Genomic DNA, 22,442 nt, shown 5'->3' with positions numbered 1-22,442 from the left:
GTCAGCAAAAAACTTCAATATCTGCACAGTGAGAAAAACTTCTTTACAGAAGTCCTTGTTCTATGAGGGTGTTCGTTTGTATAATGATCTCCCAGAGGAAATTAGGACGGCACCATCTTTGGGTGCATTCTGCGGAAGATTGAATGGCCACTTGAGAGGAATGTGAATGATTATATTATTGTTGTGTCGATTTTTTATTTGTGTACTAACCGGGTGCTGAATAGATTTTATTATTTTTCTCCCGACCAAGAAACATTTTTTATGAATATTCTATGTCTGATTGATGCAGTTGAGCAAGTGAAGGGTACGACCAAACTCTGTGTGTACTTGATTGGTATTCGATCATAAAATAGTCAAAGGCTATTTACCTTCTTCTATCAGCATCAGATTCTGAATGGAAATAGTAGTGCTTTCTTTCTGGGTCTGGGGGTATAATTTCGAACGCGTGCTTTTTGCTTCCAGGTAAAGACTGCTGTACTCTATATCCATGCAAATATGCCACACCTGGAAGAAGAAAATTACAGTCAACCTATATTAACAAGAGATTTGACAAAATATACTCAGTGTTGATAAAGGTGTTGAAACCAGAATGCTTCAGAATTCTCCAAAATGATTTGTTTCTAAAGAGTTACTATATTTTGAAGCATGCTAAGGTAACAACAGTTATATTTCTTTTTGTTTCGAAAAAAAAACTATTAGGTGTACAACTTTGCTTCCGCCATTTTGCAGTAGATGGCTGTAGCGGTAAGTGGTAGTCGAAATAAATAGACCATAAATGTCATGCAATAAGCTTAGGTATTTGTAAACATAACGCCATCGAAATATTAGTCGATTTATGTCTGCATCATGCTTGTTATTCTTGATTAAACATGTCAGCTTACGAGCCAAATTCTCGTCATTTGCAGGAAGTATTAATTTTCTGATTTAATATGAAGAAATCTGCGGCTGAGGCTCATCGAATGCACTCAAATACCCATAGTGAGGCCCTTATTAGTGAAAGAACCTACCGAGAGTGGTTTCAACACTTCAAGAACGGTGAATTTGAATTCGAAGACCAGTAGGGCGGTGGAAGAGGTTTTCGAAGATGCAGAATTGAAGGCATTACTTGATCAATACTCGTGTCAAACGCAACAAGAATTGACAGGATTATTGGAAGTGACGCTACAAGCCATTTCAAAACGCCTGAAAGTCATGTGAATATTTCAGAAACAAGGAAATTGAGTGCCGTACAGTTGAACAGAGATTTTGAACGGTGTTCGTTTGCTTGTGAACAGCTGCTTGCAAGGCAAATACGGAAGATATTTCTACATCGCATTGTGATTGGAGACGAAAAATGGGTTCATTACGATAATCCCAAGCGCATAAAATCATGGGGTATCTCGGCCATGCTTCCATATCGACGGCCAAACCGAATATTCACGGTTTCAAAGTGATGCTCAGTATTTGGTTGGACTAGCTCGAAGCAGTGTATTAGATTTGTTAAAACCGACTGAAACAATCACAGGCGGTCGTTATCGAACGCAATTAATGCGTTCGAGCCGAATATTGAGAGACAAACGGCCGCAATAAAGCCTCAAATTTCGGAAAAAACGGCGGAAGTAAAGTTGTACGCCTATGTAATCCTTCTGATTGTAACACTCCGACTGTCAAAATTTAATTCAACATGAAACTGATAACTCACCGAAAGCGTTTTTCGAGCTGGCATCAGAATAGAAATATAGACAAGCATCCTTCAGCACGCAATACCTTCGACTCCAACTCTTCCACTGGTTCCCCAGCTTCACCAAGTATCCAAAACAGTCTGGGTTTGTAATCGAACAGGGAGCCAACACCAAGTTCCTCTTAGTCTCTTCCAGAAACTCGTCAACAATTTGACTATCTGCTATGGCTTTGGCAATCACTTCCATCCACCTGGTTTGAGCCTCTCTGTTGTCGGCTGACAGTTGTAGGGGTACTGAGTCCGGCCTCTGTATGCTGAATCTGTTTGGTTTGGATAGACCTCCCTCGTTGTCCTCTAGTTTCCTAACCTCGTGGTCGTAGAGCATCATGGCTCCAACAGGCTGTTTATCCTAAAGTAACAAGAAAATCATCAACAAATTTCCAGATATTGGTTATTAAATCAGAAAATAATTATTTCATTCACAAGTGGTACTTTCCCGCATGAAACTGCTGTTGCCCGTAAGATGCGAAGCGGAGTTTGGTCAAGCAGTTGAGTGCTTTGAGTTGAGTTGTGGCGACAAAAAGCCATTAGACATATTGGCTGTGTCTAGCTGAATTTGTCGTCACAATACTTAATATAAAAATACATACATTAGAGTAACAATGGTCTTTCGTGTGCGTACAACTTTCTCATTCATAGGGTTCTCAGAAAGATACAATAGAGAATATTTTTTCCCTCCCCTTATTAGTGCACAGGCACCATGATACCATTGCCATACAACTTAGAGAATAAGAAAAGGAAGAAGAAATTCACGGTGTACAATATGATTTTATGTTCCAAACCCAGGTATAAAACTGGGAATAGGAGAGTTCAGTGGAGTAAGTTATAAGGTGATGACCAGTTTAGTTAGTGGAGTGTTCAAGGATATTTCCAAGTGCTGTACCACAATAAAGTTCTTGTCTGTCGTCCATCAGTTTTTCAATAATCTCCACAAAAACGCGATATCCCAAAGAGGGTTTACTTATAGACAGATTATATTTGAGGAATTTGCACTCTTTTTAGCGTTTGTTTTTTGCTGGTATAGATACTCACAGAATCAGTCTTATAGTAATAGAGGCAATTATTCTGCCTGAGGACGAACCATCGCCGAATCCATTTATTGGAGGGGATCCCACTAGCGTACCCGCTTAATTTCCAGAGATAGCCACTGTAGAGGGCAGGAGTGGAATGTACATCTTGTGCTGTGTTGACAGCGTAACATGTTCTAGCAACCTGGAAGAATAAAATTTTTATATTTAGCCTATCGACGAAGTTAACTGTGTCTTTGTATACCCAAACCTATCAGAATATTTTAAGATTCTAGGTATTTCATATTCATTTTATTGAAAAATAGTTGCCTCTGATTTTCTCATCCTACAAAACACTTACCTCTAAGGTCAAAGTATCACTACCAGCATGTGCGATTTTGACAACTTCGGAATGGCTCTTATCTATGACACTGACTCCATTTACTGCTAAAACTATGTCTCCTACTTCTAATCCTGACGTTTCCGCTGGTGTACCAGGTTCTATGGCTGAAACCACAACTGGTTTTGATCCGTGTATCCTGAATCCAAATTCTCCGGACTGTCTTTGTACTACAACTGTTTTATCGCTTTCTGAAACAAACATTGAAAATATTATAAATACCAATCACAACAAAAGTTGAGAATAAAAAAAACTAAATGTGGCATATCTCAAACAATAGATCTGATAGACAAAATATGGATGCTGTTTTGAATTCTCCACCCAGGAGCAGTTGGAAAATGTCCATTGGCTTGTCTAATTTTCAATTACAATCAAATCCATTCAATTATAATTAACCATTTTCGATTAATAATTCATAATTCGAACACCTAGAATTCTCTCTACGTATTCCGACCACATTACATAAAAAATGCGGCATCTGCTCAGTAACGTTAAAAATAAAATAAACAAAACGTTCCATTCAATCAACCATTCAATTCAATGTCACGAGAAGTGGCAAAAATAGGCTGCAAGAAAACTAGACAGGTATTAGTCAGAGATTCATGATATATTTCAAGCAAGCGAAATTAATGTTAGGAAAAATGCCAACTGACGTGTAAATAGGCTCGCAACTGCTGTTAGTACATTCAACGTTGCTCAACTTTCGAATTTTCATTACCGTTTCTCTCTGCTGTGATCACATTCAAGGCCTGATTTTCCTTACACCATATCACTAACATGAGTTTCAGAATCTCTTCCAATTTGTGCCGAAGATGATTGTGTTCATCTTCGGAATCTGTGGCGAAACCATTCTCTAAAGAAACCAAAATATTAAAAAGAATAAATTAAAAGAAAAAAAAATATAAAGAATATAAAATAAAGAAGAAAATCCACATGTCACTCAATAACTCCCTGGTCTTATCAATAAAAGCACTTTTTTTTTTCGAATTCAAATTTTTAAGACCTCAACATTGAGTTATCATTAGTATTATTATTTTTAATCGGGGTCTTTGCGGCTCGGTAAGCCATACAGGAACTGCAAGTACATAGATCTTCCATTCTTAACCCTATCCATCTTTACAAATCCAAGAAGGCCTTTGGTACTACAGTTTCCGCAACCGATAACATCCTTAGGAGCCTTGGCTGTTACCTAGGGTGTATCCAGGACTTACTTTCCCATATAAGTGGTTATTAGGCACGGTCATCAAAGACCGTCTCAGTACAATGAACTTCGTAAATCGCTTGGACAAAAAGTCCTCTATATGGTATACCGATGGATCACGAAAAAAGAGGCACAGGTATTGGGTTATATGGGACTAAAACAAGGATCTTTAGGTCCCTGGAAGTGAGCCCTCTATCTTGGAAACTGACACACTAGCTGTCTATACTTGTGCCCAAGAGTGCCTCAAAAGAAGCCTCACTACAGACAGCCTAGCCACGCTGAGATCCCTGGAATAATGTAGCCAGGGGTCCCTACTAACATTAAACTACTAACTAAAATTTTAATTTCGCAGATGAATTAGAATAATCTGGGAGGAAATTTCTCAGTTTTGTGTATGGATTAGTAATTATTCAAATGAAGAAAAATTTCTCGGAGAGAACTTGTGACCTGATTATTTTTCATTTCAAGGCCTGAAAATCAATTGAAATATGTATTTGACATAGTCATTGAAGAGTTATAGTTTTCAATAGTCTGTTATGATACCTACTGTTATCACAAACTGAGTAAAACTTCTTAACTTTCGTGAGAATCAAACAGATAAAGTCACGGATCCCAAATCAACCCATCAACCATCAAAAATTCAATTATTATCCAATAATATTGAATGAGTTACCTGAAAAAAACATGATCGTGTTCTTCACATCGGAACTAACACTATTTGTACCTACTACGTTACTAGTGAAAATTTCAACCATATCCTTCGCAAACCAAGGTGAACTAGATGAAAGATTGAAAAAATTCGATCCCAATTTATAATCATGAATAAAACATGCTTTTTATGTTTGCCGCAATTAAATCTGAAAACACTGTAGGCAAATTTGATTCGGTTACGGTGTTCCGAGTTGATAGTTGTGATTGCACAATTGATTTGTTGAAAGGCGCTCCTTTTTAGATCGATGCAGTCTACAGAAACAATATGAATTGTGTTGAATATTATTGCTTATTCACGGAATGTCAATAATGCAATGCATGTAATAAGGATTTTTCATTCTCACACATTAAAAAACCTATAGAATGCTTGAATTTTATGAACAGTTGTAGTACTCAATCTATGTTAAAGGTATACTTCACATATTTTGATACAATATTTCGTTATGAGCTTCTTTTATGTGTAGGACGAATAAAATTTGAATATTCTGGCTTGTCCATATCTGAGAGAATTTTTATAGAGAGACCTCTGAACTGTCTTCTTTTTTCGAAACGCATAAAAGCATTCAGGTCCAGCTGGTGTTAGATAAGATTTAATTAAGGAGGTTTCGTTTCACTGCGACCTAATGGTCTATTGTGCCCCTCATCAGAGCTATTCTCTCCATAACTCCAGCTGGTGTTAATCTCTATGTTCTTTTTGAAATTTCAAGGGATTAATAATAGCTTTCAATACTCCTATTTCCAGACATACATAGCAGAGCAGTTTGTTGCCTTCAGCCAAATGGGATTACTCAAGTCTTTTTTTTGGAGGTTCCTCCTGAGCAAATATAGAATGAAAATAACAGATCGAAGGGGCATGGATAGCCACAATTTAGATCCATATTCCATATGCTCTTCTGATAATGCTCACTTCTGATTTTGATCCATCAATGTATTCACATTGATATCCCTCTTATCAAATGAGGGATATTCACAACACATCGATGACACTAATGACTTCTGTAAGTAGTATGTCGAAAGCCAATAATGTCGGTATTATATCTGAACGTTTACCCATGAGGTTTCAATGCCATTGATTTAGTGTCCTCATGTATTCCATCAGTCACCAGATAGAAGTTATTTTTTTATTGCAGTAGACGGTCCACATTTTCTCACATGGGGGAATAGGGGGGGAGATAGATTTTTGACTATTTCTGTCTCAACTAGTCGAGAATTCATCTCCAGGAGATAAAGGGGAAACGATATCATATTTCTTCATCAATTGGTTTATCATAACATGACATCTTTAGATAAGTGTTGGTGGAGATTGAAATGATTATACGTAGATGAATATTGACCTTCAGCGATGCTTCGTAACCTTATTCATAGAGTTTTCCAATAAGAGGTTTTATTTTGGATAGCCAGCTATCTGGGCAACTGCCACATTTGAAGCTATTAACTTTAGCCTTTTGACAAGTGAAAATTAAGGCATTACTTGAAATGGAACGATACATCTCTCAAAAATGCATTAAAATTGTTGAAATTCACTACAAAAATCAGGTCAAACACCTGATGGCATGAAAAAGACCAATATGAGACAGCGGTCCAACAATAGGAGTGGGACAATAGAAAAACCCTCTGAAGAAACACTCCGGGTCTTGCTCAGCCAACGAAATTTGTGGTGCTTTCACCGACCTATAACAAGCTTCTGAAGGTACCATGAGCTGAGCTTCGGGCAATGGTGGGACTGCTGACAAGACACTGTCGGTGCAAATAACTTTTGTACCGCATGGGAAAGTCAGCAGATGAGATCTGCAGGCTCTGTAGAATGGAAGTAGAAACAGCTGAACACATAGTGTGGAAATGTCCAGGGCTGACTCGTCTAAGAACCACTCACATGGAAAAGTCAGTTCTGGATACTCACGAAGTAATAGCCAAGGCTCCTAAGGATGTCGTCGGTTTTGTTAACAGTATCGACGGCCTCCCTAGGTTTGTATGAATAGGTAGGATTAAGAACAAAAGATCAAATCGGTAGCAGTTCCCGGAAGGCTAACAGAGTCGCAACGACCCTGATTCAGTGAATAATAATAATACTGCAAAAATTGTGAACATTTTACAGTAACTTGTTTCAAATGAAAGGCGATATGAAATATGAGATATTTCAGGCTTATGACCATGGTAGTCGATGCCACGAAAAAAAAATGTTTGCAGTCAGAGTTCGCAAGACTGAATCTTATCGGAAAACCTTTATTATATTGAATGCTTAGAAGATCAGTTTCAATTTTTCGATATAATGGATTTCATTGCAGGAAGAGAAATAATTGAAAAACAATTGAGCCTAACATTCAACAGTCTTCATTGTCGCTTCTTTTGAAAAAATGACCACTTTTTAAACCCTACAATAAACAAACAGAGCATAGTTGTCCAAGCTTCAGATCCCACCAATGCACATCAAAGATCACGCTTTCACATTCCACAGAGATGCATCTGTTTCACCCACGCCCTCTGTGAAATAGTTCGCCACTTGAACAAATAAACCACACGAAGATCATTTCTCACAAACATAATCGTGACGCGTCTGTAAACCGATGCAGAAATATTTGAAATTCTGTTTGGAAACACTTTTTTGCCTCCGACATAAAACGCCGCCAGCTGGATCGAATTGGCAGCGGGTTTTCTTGAATGGAAACGAGGCGCAATGTTTGTTTTATTTTTCCCCAGGATCAAAGACACCGACGACTGGGATAAGAACCAGTAATGGAATCTGGGATAAATAAGCATGAAACTTTATTGAGGAAATGCAATTAGGGCGTCTGCCGCTAGATTATTTCTGATGGCGGTTGAAGTTGATGCCTTGGTAAATATCGTCCGTTTTCTTCGCGGAGTTGGAATTCAAGTCGGTGCGGAAATAAGAAAAATTGGAAAAGAGGACGTACGCCACTTTGGAAGCTTTTAGTCACTTGTTTAGTATTGCAGTTTATGATTAAAAGTACGATGATGGTTTCCAGAAAAAGTATTCAATCTAAACAGGGTGTTTCCAATTTGACATGAACCTTACAGAAGGTGTTAGTATGAATTATTTGCTGTCGTTTGAGCCATACTCAGTGATAATTAAAAATCAACAGTTTATGAGATATTTGAGTTCTTGTGATTTTTAGAAGATTCCTCACGTTACTTCATTCTTTCAAATTTGATCATAATTTTGGATTATTTTCGTGGCCAGCGGAAAGTCAGGATCTAATACCGTTAGAACGTGCTTCTATAAGGAAAAGGAATGGTGGAGATCATTTCAAACATAATTTATGAATACATTTCCTACTGAAATTTTCCTTTGAAATTTTCAGTTTGCAATAAAAAAATATTTAATTCATTACTTCCTTTTCTTTGCTTCTTTCCCGTTTCAAATCAAAATCTGCTGAAACAAAAGTAGTGCCTGCGTTCTAAGGAAAACTATTTTACGAAGGGAAGAAGGGATTTGGCAAGTTTTTAAAATAATTTTGTCCTACATAAATTGTGGGACGAAAGTTTCAAGCAAAGTTATATTATAAATTTATCATTTTTTTCTTCATATACCAACTTTTAAAATAAACTAATTCTGATTCAACATTTGATACAGCATTGTTTTGCTTTTTTCATACATATCATTTCCTTTTCTGATGAAAATAATCTAAAATTTCAATCAAACTTGGTCAACATAGAAAAAATTGTCGAAAAATGAAGTAAAGTGAGAAATTTTTAGAAAAACACCAAAACCCAAATATCTCGAAAACTTAATTTTCTGTTATCAATAAATATGACTCAATCGACAACAAATGAGTGTTACTTACACCTCCTTTAAGGTTCACGGCTAATTTGGAAACACCCTCTATTCAAATATGATGTTTTCATCCTCTTATTTTGTGTTAGATCATATTTACATCTTATTCAAATATGCTTCTGAATTCGCAGATTTTGATGTTACATATTGAAGAGACGTGTGATTTATTTGTCAATAATAGCGAGATTTTTTCATTAGTGGTGCACAGAATTTGTTGATGTTTTTGGGAGAAGCTTATTTATTCAGCTTCATAAAGGACGTCCCTAAGTAGCTAAGTAACAGGAGTCATACCAAATTCCATGATTTTTTTAAGTTAGGGGGTGTACTGCACAATCTTTCCCACTAGGTTCTTCAGTGCAGATTTATTTTGATTCTATGCGGAATACGCTTGATCGATTTATTTTTCAATATTTGAAAGGAACTTTTGTATTGCAGTTCTGAATAAACTCACTGTTTTTTTTCACAGAAGAATGTATAGTTTTTGTTTCATATCAATTAGAAAATTGAGAGGTTTTTCAATCGCATCTCAATTATTTGAATTCAATTGTTTTCATTATCATGGAATTATCAATTTTTTTACTGCACTTTTTTTCAGCTAACTGTTTATAATTGGTTCTTATGTATTTGGCAATATTTGCAATTATTGATATTCTGAATTTTCAAATGGAAATTTAATTTTTTTTGAAACTCCGAATAGATTGTATTCAACTTCAAAAAATTGAAATTGAAATACGATAAAAAAAATTTTCAATTTTCTAAGTTATAAGTTATAAAACAGAAACTACAAATTTTTTTGTGAAAAAAATTAGAGTGTCCATTCTAGAATGCCGAGAGAAGGTTTCTCCCAAAAATTCAAAGGATGGATCAAGCTATTTTCAGATCAAAATGTATCTGCACTGAAGAACTGAAGAACATAATGAGAAAGGTGAACACCCTCAACAAAAATCTTGATATTTGCTATGACTCTTGTTACTTAAGAGCTCAGGGATGCTCTTCAGCAGCAAATAAGCAAATGACATTCTTGATTTCTCGGAATCATAACTATTCAAATGCTGTCTTCAGTTATGGTATACAGGTGTGAAAGAAAAAATGAAAGTCAGAATAAAACACCCTATGGAGTAGGTAAATCGTGATGAGAATGTTTACGAACACTAAGCTGTTGTCTCATCTTTGATGAACAACCTCTTTTAAGAAATTGCGATATTTTAATTTTGAGAGAAAAGTACTGCACTTATTTTCTTCTCTTCTCAGTAAATCAAAATATAATTATTGTCAAATTCAAAACATCAACGCCGATCAGTACGGGGTTTTTGTACAACCGAAAGCTTTCCATAATTTTCACATATTCATTTTCGATTGTTCATCTCAAATGAGATCATCAATGTATTCGGTAATGAGTGAATAATAGCACAGTTGAACTAATTTGAATCCCAATTATGTATTGTGTTTTCTTCAGTTTCCTATTTTTCATCTTTAAGATGTATTAAAATTTAATCTATTGAAAATTACGACGCAAATTATTGAACCCTAGATAATATTAAATGGGGATCATACATATTCCGAAAGTGAACTTTAAGAAATTGGACTGAGAAGAAATAATTCGAATTTTACTGACAGCTTCTCAGAAATTTATGAAATTACGAAAGGAATTCGATAACTTAATGTGGCTTTAATAACATCGTGCGAACTTGAATCGACAATACAACAAGAAAACAAAAAAAACAAGTCCGGGAAATTCGCAACTTTCTCCAAAAAAAAATACCAAATCCGGAAAAACGAGATGAAAAAAAAATTGTGTAAATTTTTCCAAAAGTCCAGGTACTCACCTAGCGCCATTGATAAATCAGAACAAGCATTCCTGGTAGACAACTCACAACTATTTAACCTACGGTCACCGTTTCATTTTTGTACTGCATAGCTATTTCTGATTCACATTCTTGACTCCACTAAAAATAGCTACTTTCGGAATTCCAAGCTTTCATTATGGACGAGGGAAGGGGGACGCAGGCATTGCGATTCATGCCTCTGGTTGCCTCCATCTTAATTATTTGTTTACATGAACGTAAACATTTACGGGAAGGAAGAATGCATCAAAAAGAATTGGCCTTTGTCGATGCTTCCGATAGGTGTTTTTCGTCGATGACTTCATTCGAATGGATTTTCTAGTGAAAGGAACTTCAGCAAAAAAAATTCAACAACAGCAAAGACATGGTGTTAGGATCTTTCGAGCGCTCGTTCATTCATGTATCTATTACGCGCTTGAAGATGGACACTCCATGTGATTAATTGACATATAGATATTATCTGAATGTTAACCCAGTCGAATCAGATGTAACGGACGTTAGGGGAATTTTTTTTGATGTTCTGCATGAATTTTCTATGGTTCTATGGTCCTTTGAGTTGTGATATTTCTTGTTCACGAATCGACAACACCGCCTAGTAGACCGAAAGAACTTAATATCATAAGCCTAAAAATAGGCTTGGAGCACAATAATTTATATGTGGCTCAAAATTATGTACACTTAATGTATGTAATTAAGAAAACAAACTGTTTCTATATAAACAATCCAGGGCGAATATAAATTTAACAAGACAAATAACTCTGCCCTCTTTCCTTGTACTATGAACCGTACCACGTTTGCTGCATATTTCATAGATATTGTAATATTATGAGTCTTTTCTAATTCAACTTGAGTCTTTATTGACTTTATGAAATAGTGCAATCGGAACAAATATACATTTTTTCCATTATTATTTTTTTATGAGAGAAACATTGTTCTATGAAAGTTAGAAATAATCCGATGATATTAATATTGATGATTTTGATGCTGTTTTGGAGAAATTTCATGAAAAACTCTTTATTATGATTTCAAGAAGACCTGCTATCACTTTTTCATAATTATTAAGTGTATCATATGCTAATAAATAGAATCATCCTCAAAAGTCTCACCTCCCTTTCAACTCTCAACTTGTTGATTATAATATGACAATTTTTGTGTGAGATCTTCACTATCTCATCACTCAAATGAAAACAATAAACCAAGAAAAAATATTTCTTACAGCGAATAACGAGAGTTGTAATATTGAAAATATGGAAAATGCCAGGACATCCAATTTCTCAGTTTGACCGGGCAAGAATAGTAGCCCTACATCAAGAAGCTTTGTCGAACCACCAGATTGCGCAACGTTTGAATATTCCACGAACTTCAGTAAGGCGCATAGTTTTCCTTTTCCTGGAAACCAGCTGCGTTGCCCGGAGACCGGTGCCAGGTCGACCCAAATAACATTTGCATGGGAAAACCATTATATCGCAGATTTCACTCGAAGGAAACGAATGGTATCTGTAACCCCTTCGAAGTCATTTTTTGAGGTCCTAGAGATGGGTAGTATCAACCAGTACCATAAGGAGACGGTTGCGTTCCTCAAAATTAAGGAGAAGAAGACCTTGGCTATCACCTGGTCATATCGTCGGCAATGGGCCGACACCACCAAGACTGGCTTTCAACACATTGGAGCAACGTACTTTTTTCGGACAAGTCACGATTCGGTTTACAAATTGATAGTAGACGAGAAAGGGTTTGGAGAGGTCCAGGCAGACTAGAACGACTCAATTTTGCCCGGGAAGTTGTTCTCTTTCAAGACGGGTCAATAATAAGCTGGGGGGTATAATGTTCGGTCGCCGTACTCCTTTCATTATCGTAGAATGAACAATGACTGGTGCCATCTACATAGATAACATCATGAACCATTCATTGTTCCTCTGAGCAATGAATTTGAGGATAATTTTATTTATCAGAATGATAACGCCCCACCACACCGCACAAGAAGGAGTCAAAACATTTTTCAAGAGAACGATATCCAGAGAATGAAGTGGCCAGTGAATTCACCAAACATGAATCCATCCAATCAACCACGTATGGGAATACAAGGGAGAGCAACATCCAATCGCAAAAACCCACCTTCAACTTTTCAGGAATTGAGTTAAGCCCTTCAGGGAAAATGGAACGATATGCCTGAAAATTTCATTGATGACCTGATTGGCGGGATGCCTAGACGTATTGGGCAGTTGCTTGAAAGATGAGGTGGCAATAGGGATGATTGAATTTGGATTCAGTTATGGAATAACTATATTTGATCAAAAATAAATAATCGATAAATTTAGATTTATATTCTGATTTTTCCTATTTTGTCTCATCTTGCAAAAAACCAAAGAGTAACAAACATTTTCCATCGAATATATTGCAGTTGAAATAGAGGAAAATATTCATCTCATGTCCAGAACATAGATTGTTTATATCTTGAGAAACCTAGGGGTGCTAAGACTTTTGACGATATGTGCATTCTTACAGGTGTTTCGAAAAATGTAGATAGCTATTCGAAAAACAACGATAAATACTTTAAAATCCATTTAGAACGTTCAACTTAATGAAAACAACAAATATACTGAGGTCAGTGGGCTACCTATTTTCAAAGGAAGGAACATGGATATTCAAACAAAACTGATATGAAATCTCCACAACTCAAATTTTAATCTAGCCATCCAATTAAATTTTATTTGCACAGATTCGTAATATACCAGCAACGGATTTTCCATAAATTCAAATTCGAAATTATGTGGTGTGGATATTAGTCGACCACATGGAAACCATGCTTATCGACTGTATGGCAATGTTGACTTCAGCAATTTCATTATCGCCATCCAATTTTATGCAGTATGTTCTGTTTTAATGAAAACGAATACCGAAATGATTAGGTTTCGATAGCTAGGTTTTAGATGGGAAAATTAGTGGTAACATTTGGAATAAATGAGTAAAATAAATCGAAATTGATATTCTAGCCTAGTTGGCACAACTGATTAGATTTGTAAGCAAGGAAAAACAATATTGGACATACCCTCAGGAGAAGCGCTAACTGTAGACACGTGTTTCGGGCTTTCGGCCCACATCAGTACGTTGAAAAAGTGTTAGATGAGCAACACTTGAAGAAAAACAACAAACAAACGCAGTCTACAACAGAAGCCAGCCGTCCATTTGTGGTTTCCGCAGTAAGACCCAATGGGTTTTCGGGCAACAATCAATATCACCACGTGGGAAGCTATAGCTACCTGCTACCTGAAAACCCATTGAGTCTTCCTGCGGAAACCACAAAGGGACGGCTGGCTTCTGTTGTGGACTCCGTTTGTTTGTTGTTTTTCTTCAAGTGTTGCTCATCTAACACTTTTTTACCGTACTGATGAGGGCCGAAATCCTGAAACACGTGTCTACGGTTAGCGCTTCTCCTGAGGGCATGTCCAATATTCTTTTTCCTTGCTCTGTAATTTAACCCTCGACAACCTTTCTCCATATTTTCACCAGGACTAGTTTTTCACGCAGGTAGCTATAGCTTCCCTCGTGGTGATGTTTGTTGTTGCCCGAAAACCTATTGGGTCTTCCTGCGGAATCTACAAATGGACGGCTGGCTTCTGTTGTGGACTCCGTTTGTTTGATGTTTTTCTTCAAGTGTTGCTCATCTAACACTTTTTCACCGTACTGATGAGGGCCGAAAGCCCGAAACACGTGTCTACGGTTAGCGCTTCTCCTGAGGGCATGTCCAATATTTTTTTTCCTTGCTTTGTAATTTGACCCTCGACAACCTTTTCACATAATAAAATTTGTTCTATGAAATTCTACTGAACTTCCCCCTAGCAAAAGCTATATGCGTTGTTTACTAAGGTTTTGTAATTCAGGATCGTCAAAATTTTCACCTTTCCACACGAATTTCTTTCAAGTAAGTGAAAACGAAGTTTCCCGAATCTTCCATCGATATGAAGACACTAGAAACGTGACCAAAGAACCGAGAGGTGGACGCCCAAGATATACCACTCATGTACAAGTTCGGTTTCTGACTATGCCTACATGTAGAGAGCCTTTGAGTACTTATCGAATCATGCAACAGTGGCTTTTGAATGCTCCTGGTGGTTTAGTTTCTATTGAAACAGTCCGTCGAAAATTGCGAAGCGTTAATCTACATTGATGATGGCTTCTGAGATGGATTCCACTAGTTCAAAATCCTATGCGACTTTGATTAGAATGGGTCAATGAGCAAGTGAATTGGAAGGATCAATGGATGTCTGTATTGTTTACAGATGATATGGATGGTTTTGGAATAGTCGGCATATGGAATTTGTTTCAATGGACGTACAGAATTGTTGGTGCTTGATGCTACCATGCGCAAATTTACATGGAGCAAAACATTGGCAATATTATTCTTCTGGAGTTTTCATTTCTGGACGAAAATGCGCCATCCCATCCTGCGAAATTTGTTGATGAAGCTCTGGAAATCTATTGAATTCCGATTTAGCCCTGCCCCCTCAGTCACCAGACCTCAATCCTATTGAAAATGCTTCGGAGATGCTACCAAGACCTCCACATAGACATTGAGAACTCAGACGACTCTAGAGAGACATTGATCAAGGCCTCTTTAACCATGAAGACTGGTTCATTTCGTTCCAAATGAAGAAATCATGGCAGAGATAAAGTGTTTACAAAATAAAGGAAATAATTATTATTATTATTTGAACTGGGGTCTTTGTTGCTCGGTAAGCTTTCCGGGAACTGCGACCATGTAGATCTTTTCTTCTCTACCCTACTCATTCATGGAAACCCAAGGAGGTCGTCAATGGCGTTGAAAAAACTGACAACCTTCTTAGGGGCCTTGGCCATTACCTCACGAGTATACAGGACTGGCTTACCCATGCATATGAATGGTTCTTAGGCCAGCTAGTTCTGCACACTTGCATACCATGTGTTCAGCTGTTTCTGCTTCTGATCCACAGAGTCTGCAAATATCATCTGCTGTCTTTTCCATACGGTACAAATGATGTTTGTACCGACAGTGCCCCGTCAGCAGTCCCACCATCACTCGAAGCTCAGCTCGTGACAGCTTCAAGAGCTTTCTGGTATAGGTAGATGAAATCATCCCAAATTTCTTGGCCTGAGTAAGTCCAGGAGTGTTTGTCCAGTGGGTTATCTTGTTATTCAACTCCCATTGCTGGACCGCTGCCTTATATTGGTATTTTCCTGGCCCACAGAAAGGCTCAGGTCCAGCAGGTATTGATGCACTTTTTGCAAGTTCATACGCTCAATAAAATACCATTGAAGAATTTATGAAAATATAAATCACGCAACACCTACTGAAGAACAAAAGAAATAGTTTAATATAACAGATTCAACCATGAAGAAGAACGATATAGGCAGAATATTGGATGTCCAGACTGAAAAGACAGCCAAAAAAACATATAAAGAGGGTTTTGTTCGAAGTATATAACTTTCAGTTGGCATTACTGTTCAAGATGGCGACCGATTTAACAGCTGTCAAGTGATTTATTCTCAGTTTGGTTTGGCAATTCATCAAATTCAGCCAAACGATCATCAAGTAAGGCATAGATTCGTCGAATGGGCCCAAAATGAGATTGCCCTTGTTCCCGATTTTCATAAGCGAATTTTGTTTAGCGATGAAGCGCACTTCTGGTTGAATGGCTACGTCAACAAACAAAACTGCCGCATTTGGAGTGAAGCTAATCCTCAAGTCTATATCGAAACACCGTTACATCCAGAAAAACTGACTGTTTGGTGCGCTTTATGGGCTGGTGGAATCATTGATCCGTACTTCTTCAAAAACGATGATGGCCAGAACGTTACAGTCAATGGTGATCGGTAAAGAGTCATGATTACTAACTTTTTCATTCCTGAATTGAACAACCATGCCGTCCAGGAGCTGTGGTTCCAATAAGACAGCGCAACATGTCACACAGCTCGTGCCACAGTCGATTTATTGAAAGACACGTTTGGTTATCGCCTAATTTCACGTTCTGTACCTATGAATTGGCTTTCAAGATCTTGTGATTTAACACCGCTGGACTACTTTCTGTGAGGCTATGTAAAGTCATTGGTCTATGCGGATAAGCCACAAACCCTTGACCATTTGGAAGACAACATTCGCCGTGTTATTGCCAATATTCGGCCACAAATGTTGGAAAAAGTCATCGAAAATTGGATGTTTAGATTGGACTATATCCGAGCCAGCCGTGGCGGTCATTTGCCAGAAAAAGTAATTAAAATGTAATGCCACAAGATTATCTTGCGGATAATTCATGTCAATCGAATAATCCATCATTGTTTTATTGCAATTTAAAGTTCTATGGCTCTAAAAAAAACACCCTTATCCATGCGAAATCAAATTACTGTAGAGATCAGTGAAGAATCAGATGATGGTAGCCAAGAGGGATTACCACCACGTGGCTTTCTGCGTATCAGTCAACATAAAAATATAATTTCGTTTTGAACTGAGCAGTCACGTGGTGGTATTCTCTCTTACCTACGAAAAAAGAGATCAAAACGAGACAAGAGACATAATGATCTAGGATTATTCTATAAACAACTATACCTCATCAATAGCCAGCCAGGCACAACGTCCTGTGATTACACGTACACCAATTAATAGTTTCCAACTAATTACAGAGGGATCCTCGTGAAATATTCGCTCCTGTAACACTGAAGATTTGGCGTCAGTTGACGGGTAAACGACCAAAATCAAAGGCCCTGAGCCGACAATGAATAATGGATCACATAAAGTCTCCGACATCCCAGAATAGGTTGACTGATGGATTAGATAACAATTACATAATCGTCGACCTATCCGTATCTTCGTAACAGAACTATTGAAATAAAAAATGCCACCATTCAGTTAATTTCACGCTCAATTTCTGCCCTCAACCTTCACCAAGTCAAATGCGCTATGAAGGTGAGAACGACGCACTAAATTTAGACGTTGAAAACAGTAAGAATTGATAGATGAGAAAATGTCGCTGAAAAAATATTATTTTTGGCATCGCCGATATTCGATGTTGATCCAGGTGGGTTTTATTTTTTTTTGAGTTTTTTTTTTGGAGCATCTACCTTTTTGAGTGCTCGTTCACCGAATAAATCGTTACATTGCTTCTTCACAATGTTTGTAACTTTCAAGTTTCGAGCAGAGAGTAGTGGTTTTACTCAATAACATTAACAATTGAACCAGAACCATAGAAAATTCAAGATGGATCGAAAAAATGTTGTCCACAAAATTAGCGGAGTTCAGATTTTAGTTTTATTCAGTTATAACACGGTTTTCAAGTTGTTGCACATCATGACATTAAGAGGTAAATCGAGAAAAATTAAGACCCCGAAAAGAAACTAATATTTCAGAAAACCGGCCCTGATAATCTCGATTTGTTTGAACTGCTTGATAATGCTTCTATGCATGCAACTTTTTCTCCATTTGACCGACCTTCTAACTCTTATGGTTTAAAAGTTACCAATACAATCCCATTGAAAGAGTGGCCACCCTGTATGTCGTCTTTACTAAAATACGGTTTAATGTCGTTATTGACATCCCTTATTTCTAAGATTGACGAGAAAACGACAAACCTGGGTTTTCGTTAACACTACTGGCTACAGTAGTAATATAACTTGTCCCACTATCCTAAATTTTTTCACTAGTTTCAATATTGCGGGACAAGAAGGTACTTCACAACTACCCAAAAATGCTTCAGTATTGCGAATTGTCACTGCAAAATGTTCATCTTTCTCAATGAATTTTAACAATTTCAATGCGTTTTTGATGCGTGTATAGTTCTATTTTTAGTAATGGCGTAGTTTTTACTTGTCAGCTGTTAAAGGTTGACAGCTTCAAAAGTGACAGCTCATGAATGAACGAGCGCTCAAGATTTCCTGACTTCTTCAATGTTTCTCAGTTTGCAAGGGGAATCCGCTTGTGTTGAAAAATGCAGTGGAATTTTTTGCATTCAATATCATTCATTTTATTTTGAATACTAATAGTCTCCGGATAATTGGGGAGAATATTCTATTTGAGATAAAGATACAATTATAATGGAAACAAATTTGGGATACGAGAACGTCTTGGATGATTACTTCAATTGGATATTTATTTGGGGGAAAAATTTCATTTAAGGTGAGAATTTTTTTTGATATTCCTCAAAATATAAAGCGTTGGTTATCTTCATTCAAATTTCCACACAAAGATTCAGTTTTGGTATGTGTTGAAGTTTTTGGTTCTTCAATTGTAATCCTAGTGCAGTATCAGAAATGTCCTCTTTCAACGTGGCCCGGAAACAAAATGAACGCTTCTTGAACAACGTGATAATTCTTCATAATAGTTTGAATTCTTCTGAAATTATTAGTTCACTACGTATTCTCCAAGGTTAGTTATCTTTGACATAAATCTGTCAATCATTCGTGATATCATATTTCATAGTTGCGTGAACCTTGAAATAATTCAGTATTTTGTTGCTTCAGATGAAAATTTTTACGGTTCCACATGTAATATTTCATTCTTATGATGAAATTTCATGGTTGGTTATCATGCTCACCAGACGTCTTGCCAAGTTGATCCAATATAAGTGAGAAATATGCTTTCATGAAGGTGATCCTCAAGTTGTATTCAAATAAAAGTTACGTTGTTCTCTTATAGGTTAAGCAGTTATCATTCAAATTGATAAAAATATTGATGTTAGAAATTATAACAATCCTTGTGTAAATTTCTTAAATCTTCACGTGATAAGATATATACATATAAAAAAATTTTAACAAATTTTTATTCATAAACCTTATAAGGAATTTTTCAAAAATTTGAAGATCTGCCAAATTTTGTCCTACATATGCACACTCCTATCATACGTACTCAAAAATTTTATTCGATTTTTTGGAAGTCCACTTATTCCTGCTCATTATTTTTATTTCGTGTTGCCAATTTTTCCAATATTATCGCTAATCTTAGTAGCATTTATTACGTAAGGGTTCAACGTGTGTGATATGACCCTGAGCCTAAAGATTTTGATGATGACCCAGTTTACATCGATGTTCGCATTTTTCAAACAAAGTGTGTAAAAATTTATGTTCGAACTACTTAAGCTGCCCATAAAAATGTCCGAGTCCAGACAGTGGATTTTCACTAGACTTATTCGTCGGAAATAACCTCGATAAAATTACTGTTTATCTTTGGTGCAAAATATTATATTTGTTTTGATTGATCGAACTGGAAAAATGGAACAGAATACTCTATTTTCAAGCTTTAAAATTCTATTTTTCTGAACAAAATACCTACTTAAAGTATTATATCAATCTACGATATGAATTTCTCAAATTTGTGGAACTTCTTTGAATTTCAAATACGTTATGAACCTCTTAACGAGAGGAGGAAGTTTTTTAACTGGAATTCCTAATCATTCACAATATTACCAAAACTAAACAAATACCTACAATTGTAAAATCGCATTGTCGCTTCAGAAAGCAACTTATGAGAATGATTAAAGCAGAAAACCATCTTCAACATTTATGCCGATTTGCTATGTTGAAAAATCAATTCAACACATAATTTTACAAACTACAATAATATTTTCAAGTTACATAAAATTTTTGAGCCACAAAATGGGACGCAAGAAAATGTAGTCATCTCGTTGTAACAACCATTTTGAAACTCGAATTGTATGTACCGCAATATATTATACATAACTTCCGTCTCCAGAAAGTTCTATTAGACCTTTATTCACTCATTTATTGAATTATATCTACTTAATGATTTCTCTGTCGAATAGTCTAATTGACAAGAAGCGTCTTGAGTGGAATCGCATTTGAAGTAGATCAAAAAGTTAGTATATCTCTAAGGACTTAGATAATGATATGTGTTACAAAGATCCTAAGAAAGGTTAAGGAGATTTTCAATGAAATGAAAGTATACTAACTGATATAGAAACTGCAACACTCAGAAAGAAGTTGTTTAGATTTCAAATTGTTTTCGGTAAAACGTAGATAGTATTGCAAGGAGTAAATGATTGAATTTTGGAGAAAAAACGAAGGGTTTACAATTTTTTTCAATAAATTTTTTAATAATGTGTTTGTCCACCGCGATTATCTATACACTCCCCAACACGTCTCGGCATTGATGCAATAAGATGGTCTACTTCTTCAAACATGCTCTATGAGCGAAAGATCGGGGGATCTGGGCGGCCATGGCAAAAGATTCACATGGGTCGCTTCGAAAAAGCTTAAACTAACTCTAGCAACATGAGGTCGGGCATTATCTTGCTGAAATATTGGATTCTCGAGTCGGTTAAGGTAAGGGAGAACATATGGCTATACTTTTTCTTGAAGGTAACGCAGCGCTGTCATGTTACCTCGAATAAAGACTAAAAGTGACCAACTTGCATGTGCAAAAGCACTCCATACCACAACGCCTACTGTCCGGTCTACATGATGCTCAACATCAAACTGAGGTTCACGTCTTTCTCCCCGACTTGGTCTAACCCTTTTCCAGCCATCATGTGCACCCAAGGAGAATCGGGATTCATCAGAGAAGACAACCTGATGCCATACCACATTCCAATGTTGACGTTCTCTGCACCACTGTTATCGTTGCCGGCGATGCTCAACCGTCAGAGGTAACACAAGATGGGGTCGATAATGCTGTAGTCCAAAAGACCTTATCCGGCCGTCAACCGTTCTGACAGTTACAGGATGGCCTTATTCTCCTAACCAGTCATCAGCCAAAGATCAAGTTTGGATCTCCTCGAATAACTGATTTGATGTAAAATTTAAACAATTTGCAAAAAACGACTAAATATTTAAGTAACAAAAATTGTACACATGGAAAAACATTCAAGATTTTCTTCTCCAAATGCAATCATTTCCTCCTTGCCATACTATCTATGTTTTACTGAAAAAAAACTTAAATTTAAACAGCTCGTTCTGGGTGTTGCAGTTTCTCTGTCAGTTAGTATATAAACTACAACTAATCAGACATCAAAATTTCAAGTGAAAAAAATTGTGTTTCACTGAATAATTTCATTATGTGATGACAGATCATTCCAGCACGTAATATCTAGAAATACCTACGTCATAAATTCCATTCACTGTTATTTACGACTCCGAATATTCCTCGATCATAATCGAGCGAAAAATCCCTTAATACCGATTTGGCATACTCGACAGAATTAAGTGCGCCTGATGTTAAAATGCCAAAATCGATTTTGGACACCTCAGAAACGTCTAAAAATAAGGACCAACACTCCGATTTATCGCCCGTGAGTCACAAAGTCCACTACACAATTCAACGTGTTCAGTTTCTACGGAAACATAGCTAGTTAAGTTATTGACGAGTTGATTGAGTGCGCGTTTTTACGGGGGCAAGAATTTGGCACAGTTGGTGGATGACTTGGACAGAAGGAGACGATAAATTGTCTGCCGATGTCATTACGATTTGTAAAGAGTCATTTGCTTGTGAAATAAGATTTGCGTGCTTTTTCGCTAGAATCTATCACCCTTTTCTTGGAAAGTGGTCATGGCGTTTTGGGAGTTTCCTTAGCTTAATTGGTTTATTTATATTTACTTCGACATTGGGAGAGGTTGTTTCACAATTGCAGTTGGCTGGTATTGGTTGTCTGGAGTTTTCGTTTATTGTTTTGATAATTGATTGGAAAGGTACCAAAAGTAGAGGGATGAAAGTTTTCTTGACATCTCATATTTTTCTCCCAACAGTCTCAACTGTGGAAAGCTTATTTGGGGTTACTGGATTGGTCA

General features: G+C 36.7%; 1 protein-coding gene across 1 annotated transcript in view; it reads right to left on the bottom strand.

Moving 5' to 3' along the window:
* The window catches only part of LOC123683141, an 82,710-nt gene that overhangs the window by 1,128 nt on the left and 59,140 nt on the right, over positions 1–22,442 (bottom strand). Inside the window, exons 14-19 of the mRNA XM_045622039.1 lie at positions 5,002–5,160; positions 3,846–3,980; positions 3,089–3,318; positions 2,753–2,932; positions 1,682–2,069; positions 369–504 (exon numbers count right to left, since the gene is read on the bottom strand). Of these exons, the coding sequence (XP_045477995.1) occupies positions 369–504; positions 1,682–2,069; positions 2,753–2,932; positions 3,089–3,318; positions 3,846–3,980; positions 5,002–5,160 (1,228 nt within the window). The remainder of the gene's footprint in view (positions 1–368; positions 505–1,681; positions 2,070–2,752; positions 2,933–3,088; positions 3,319–3,845; positions 3,981–5,001; positions 5,161–22,442) is intronic.

This window comes from Harmonia axyridis, chromosome 6 (assembly GCF_914767665.1).
Source record: "Harmonia axyridis chromosome 6, icHarAxyr1.1, whole genome shotgun sequence".
NCBI classification, from domain to species: Eukaryota; Metazoa; Arthropoda; class Insecta; order Coleoptera; family Coccinellidae; genus Harmonia; species Harmonia axyridis.
The sequence above is the reverse complement of the archived record's forward strand: the minus strand, read 5'-3'. Positions and strand labels throughout refer to the sequence as shown.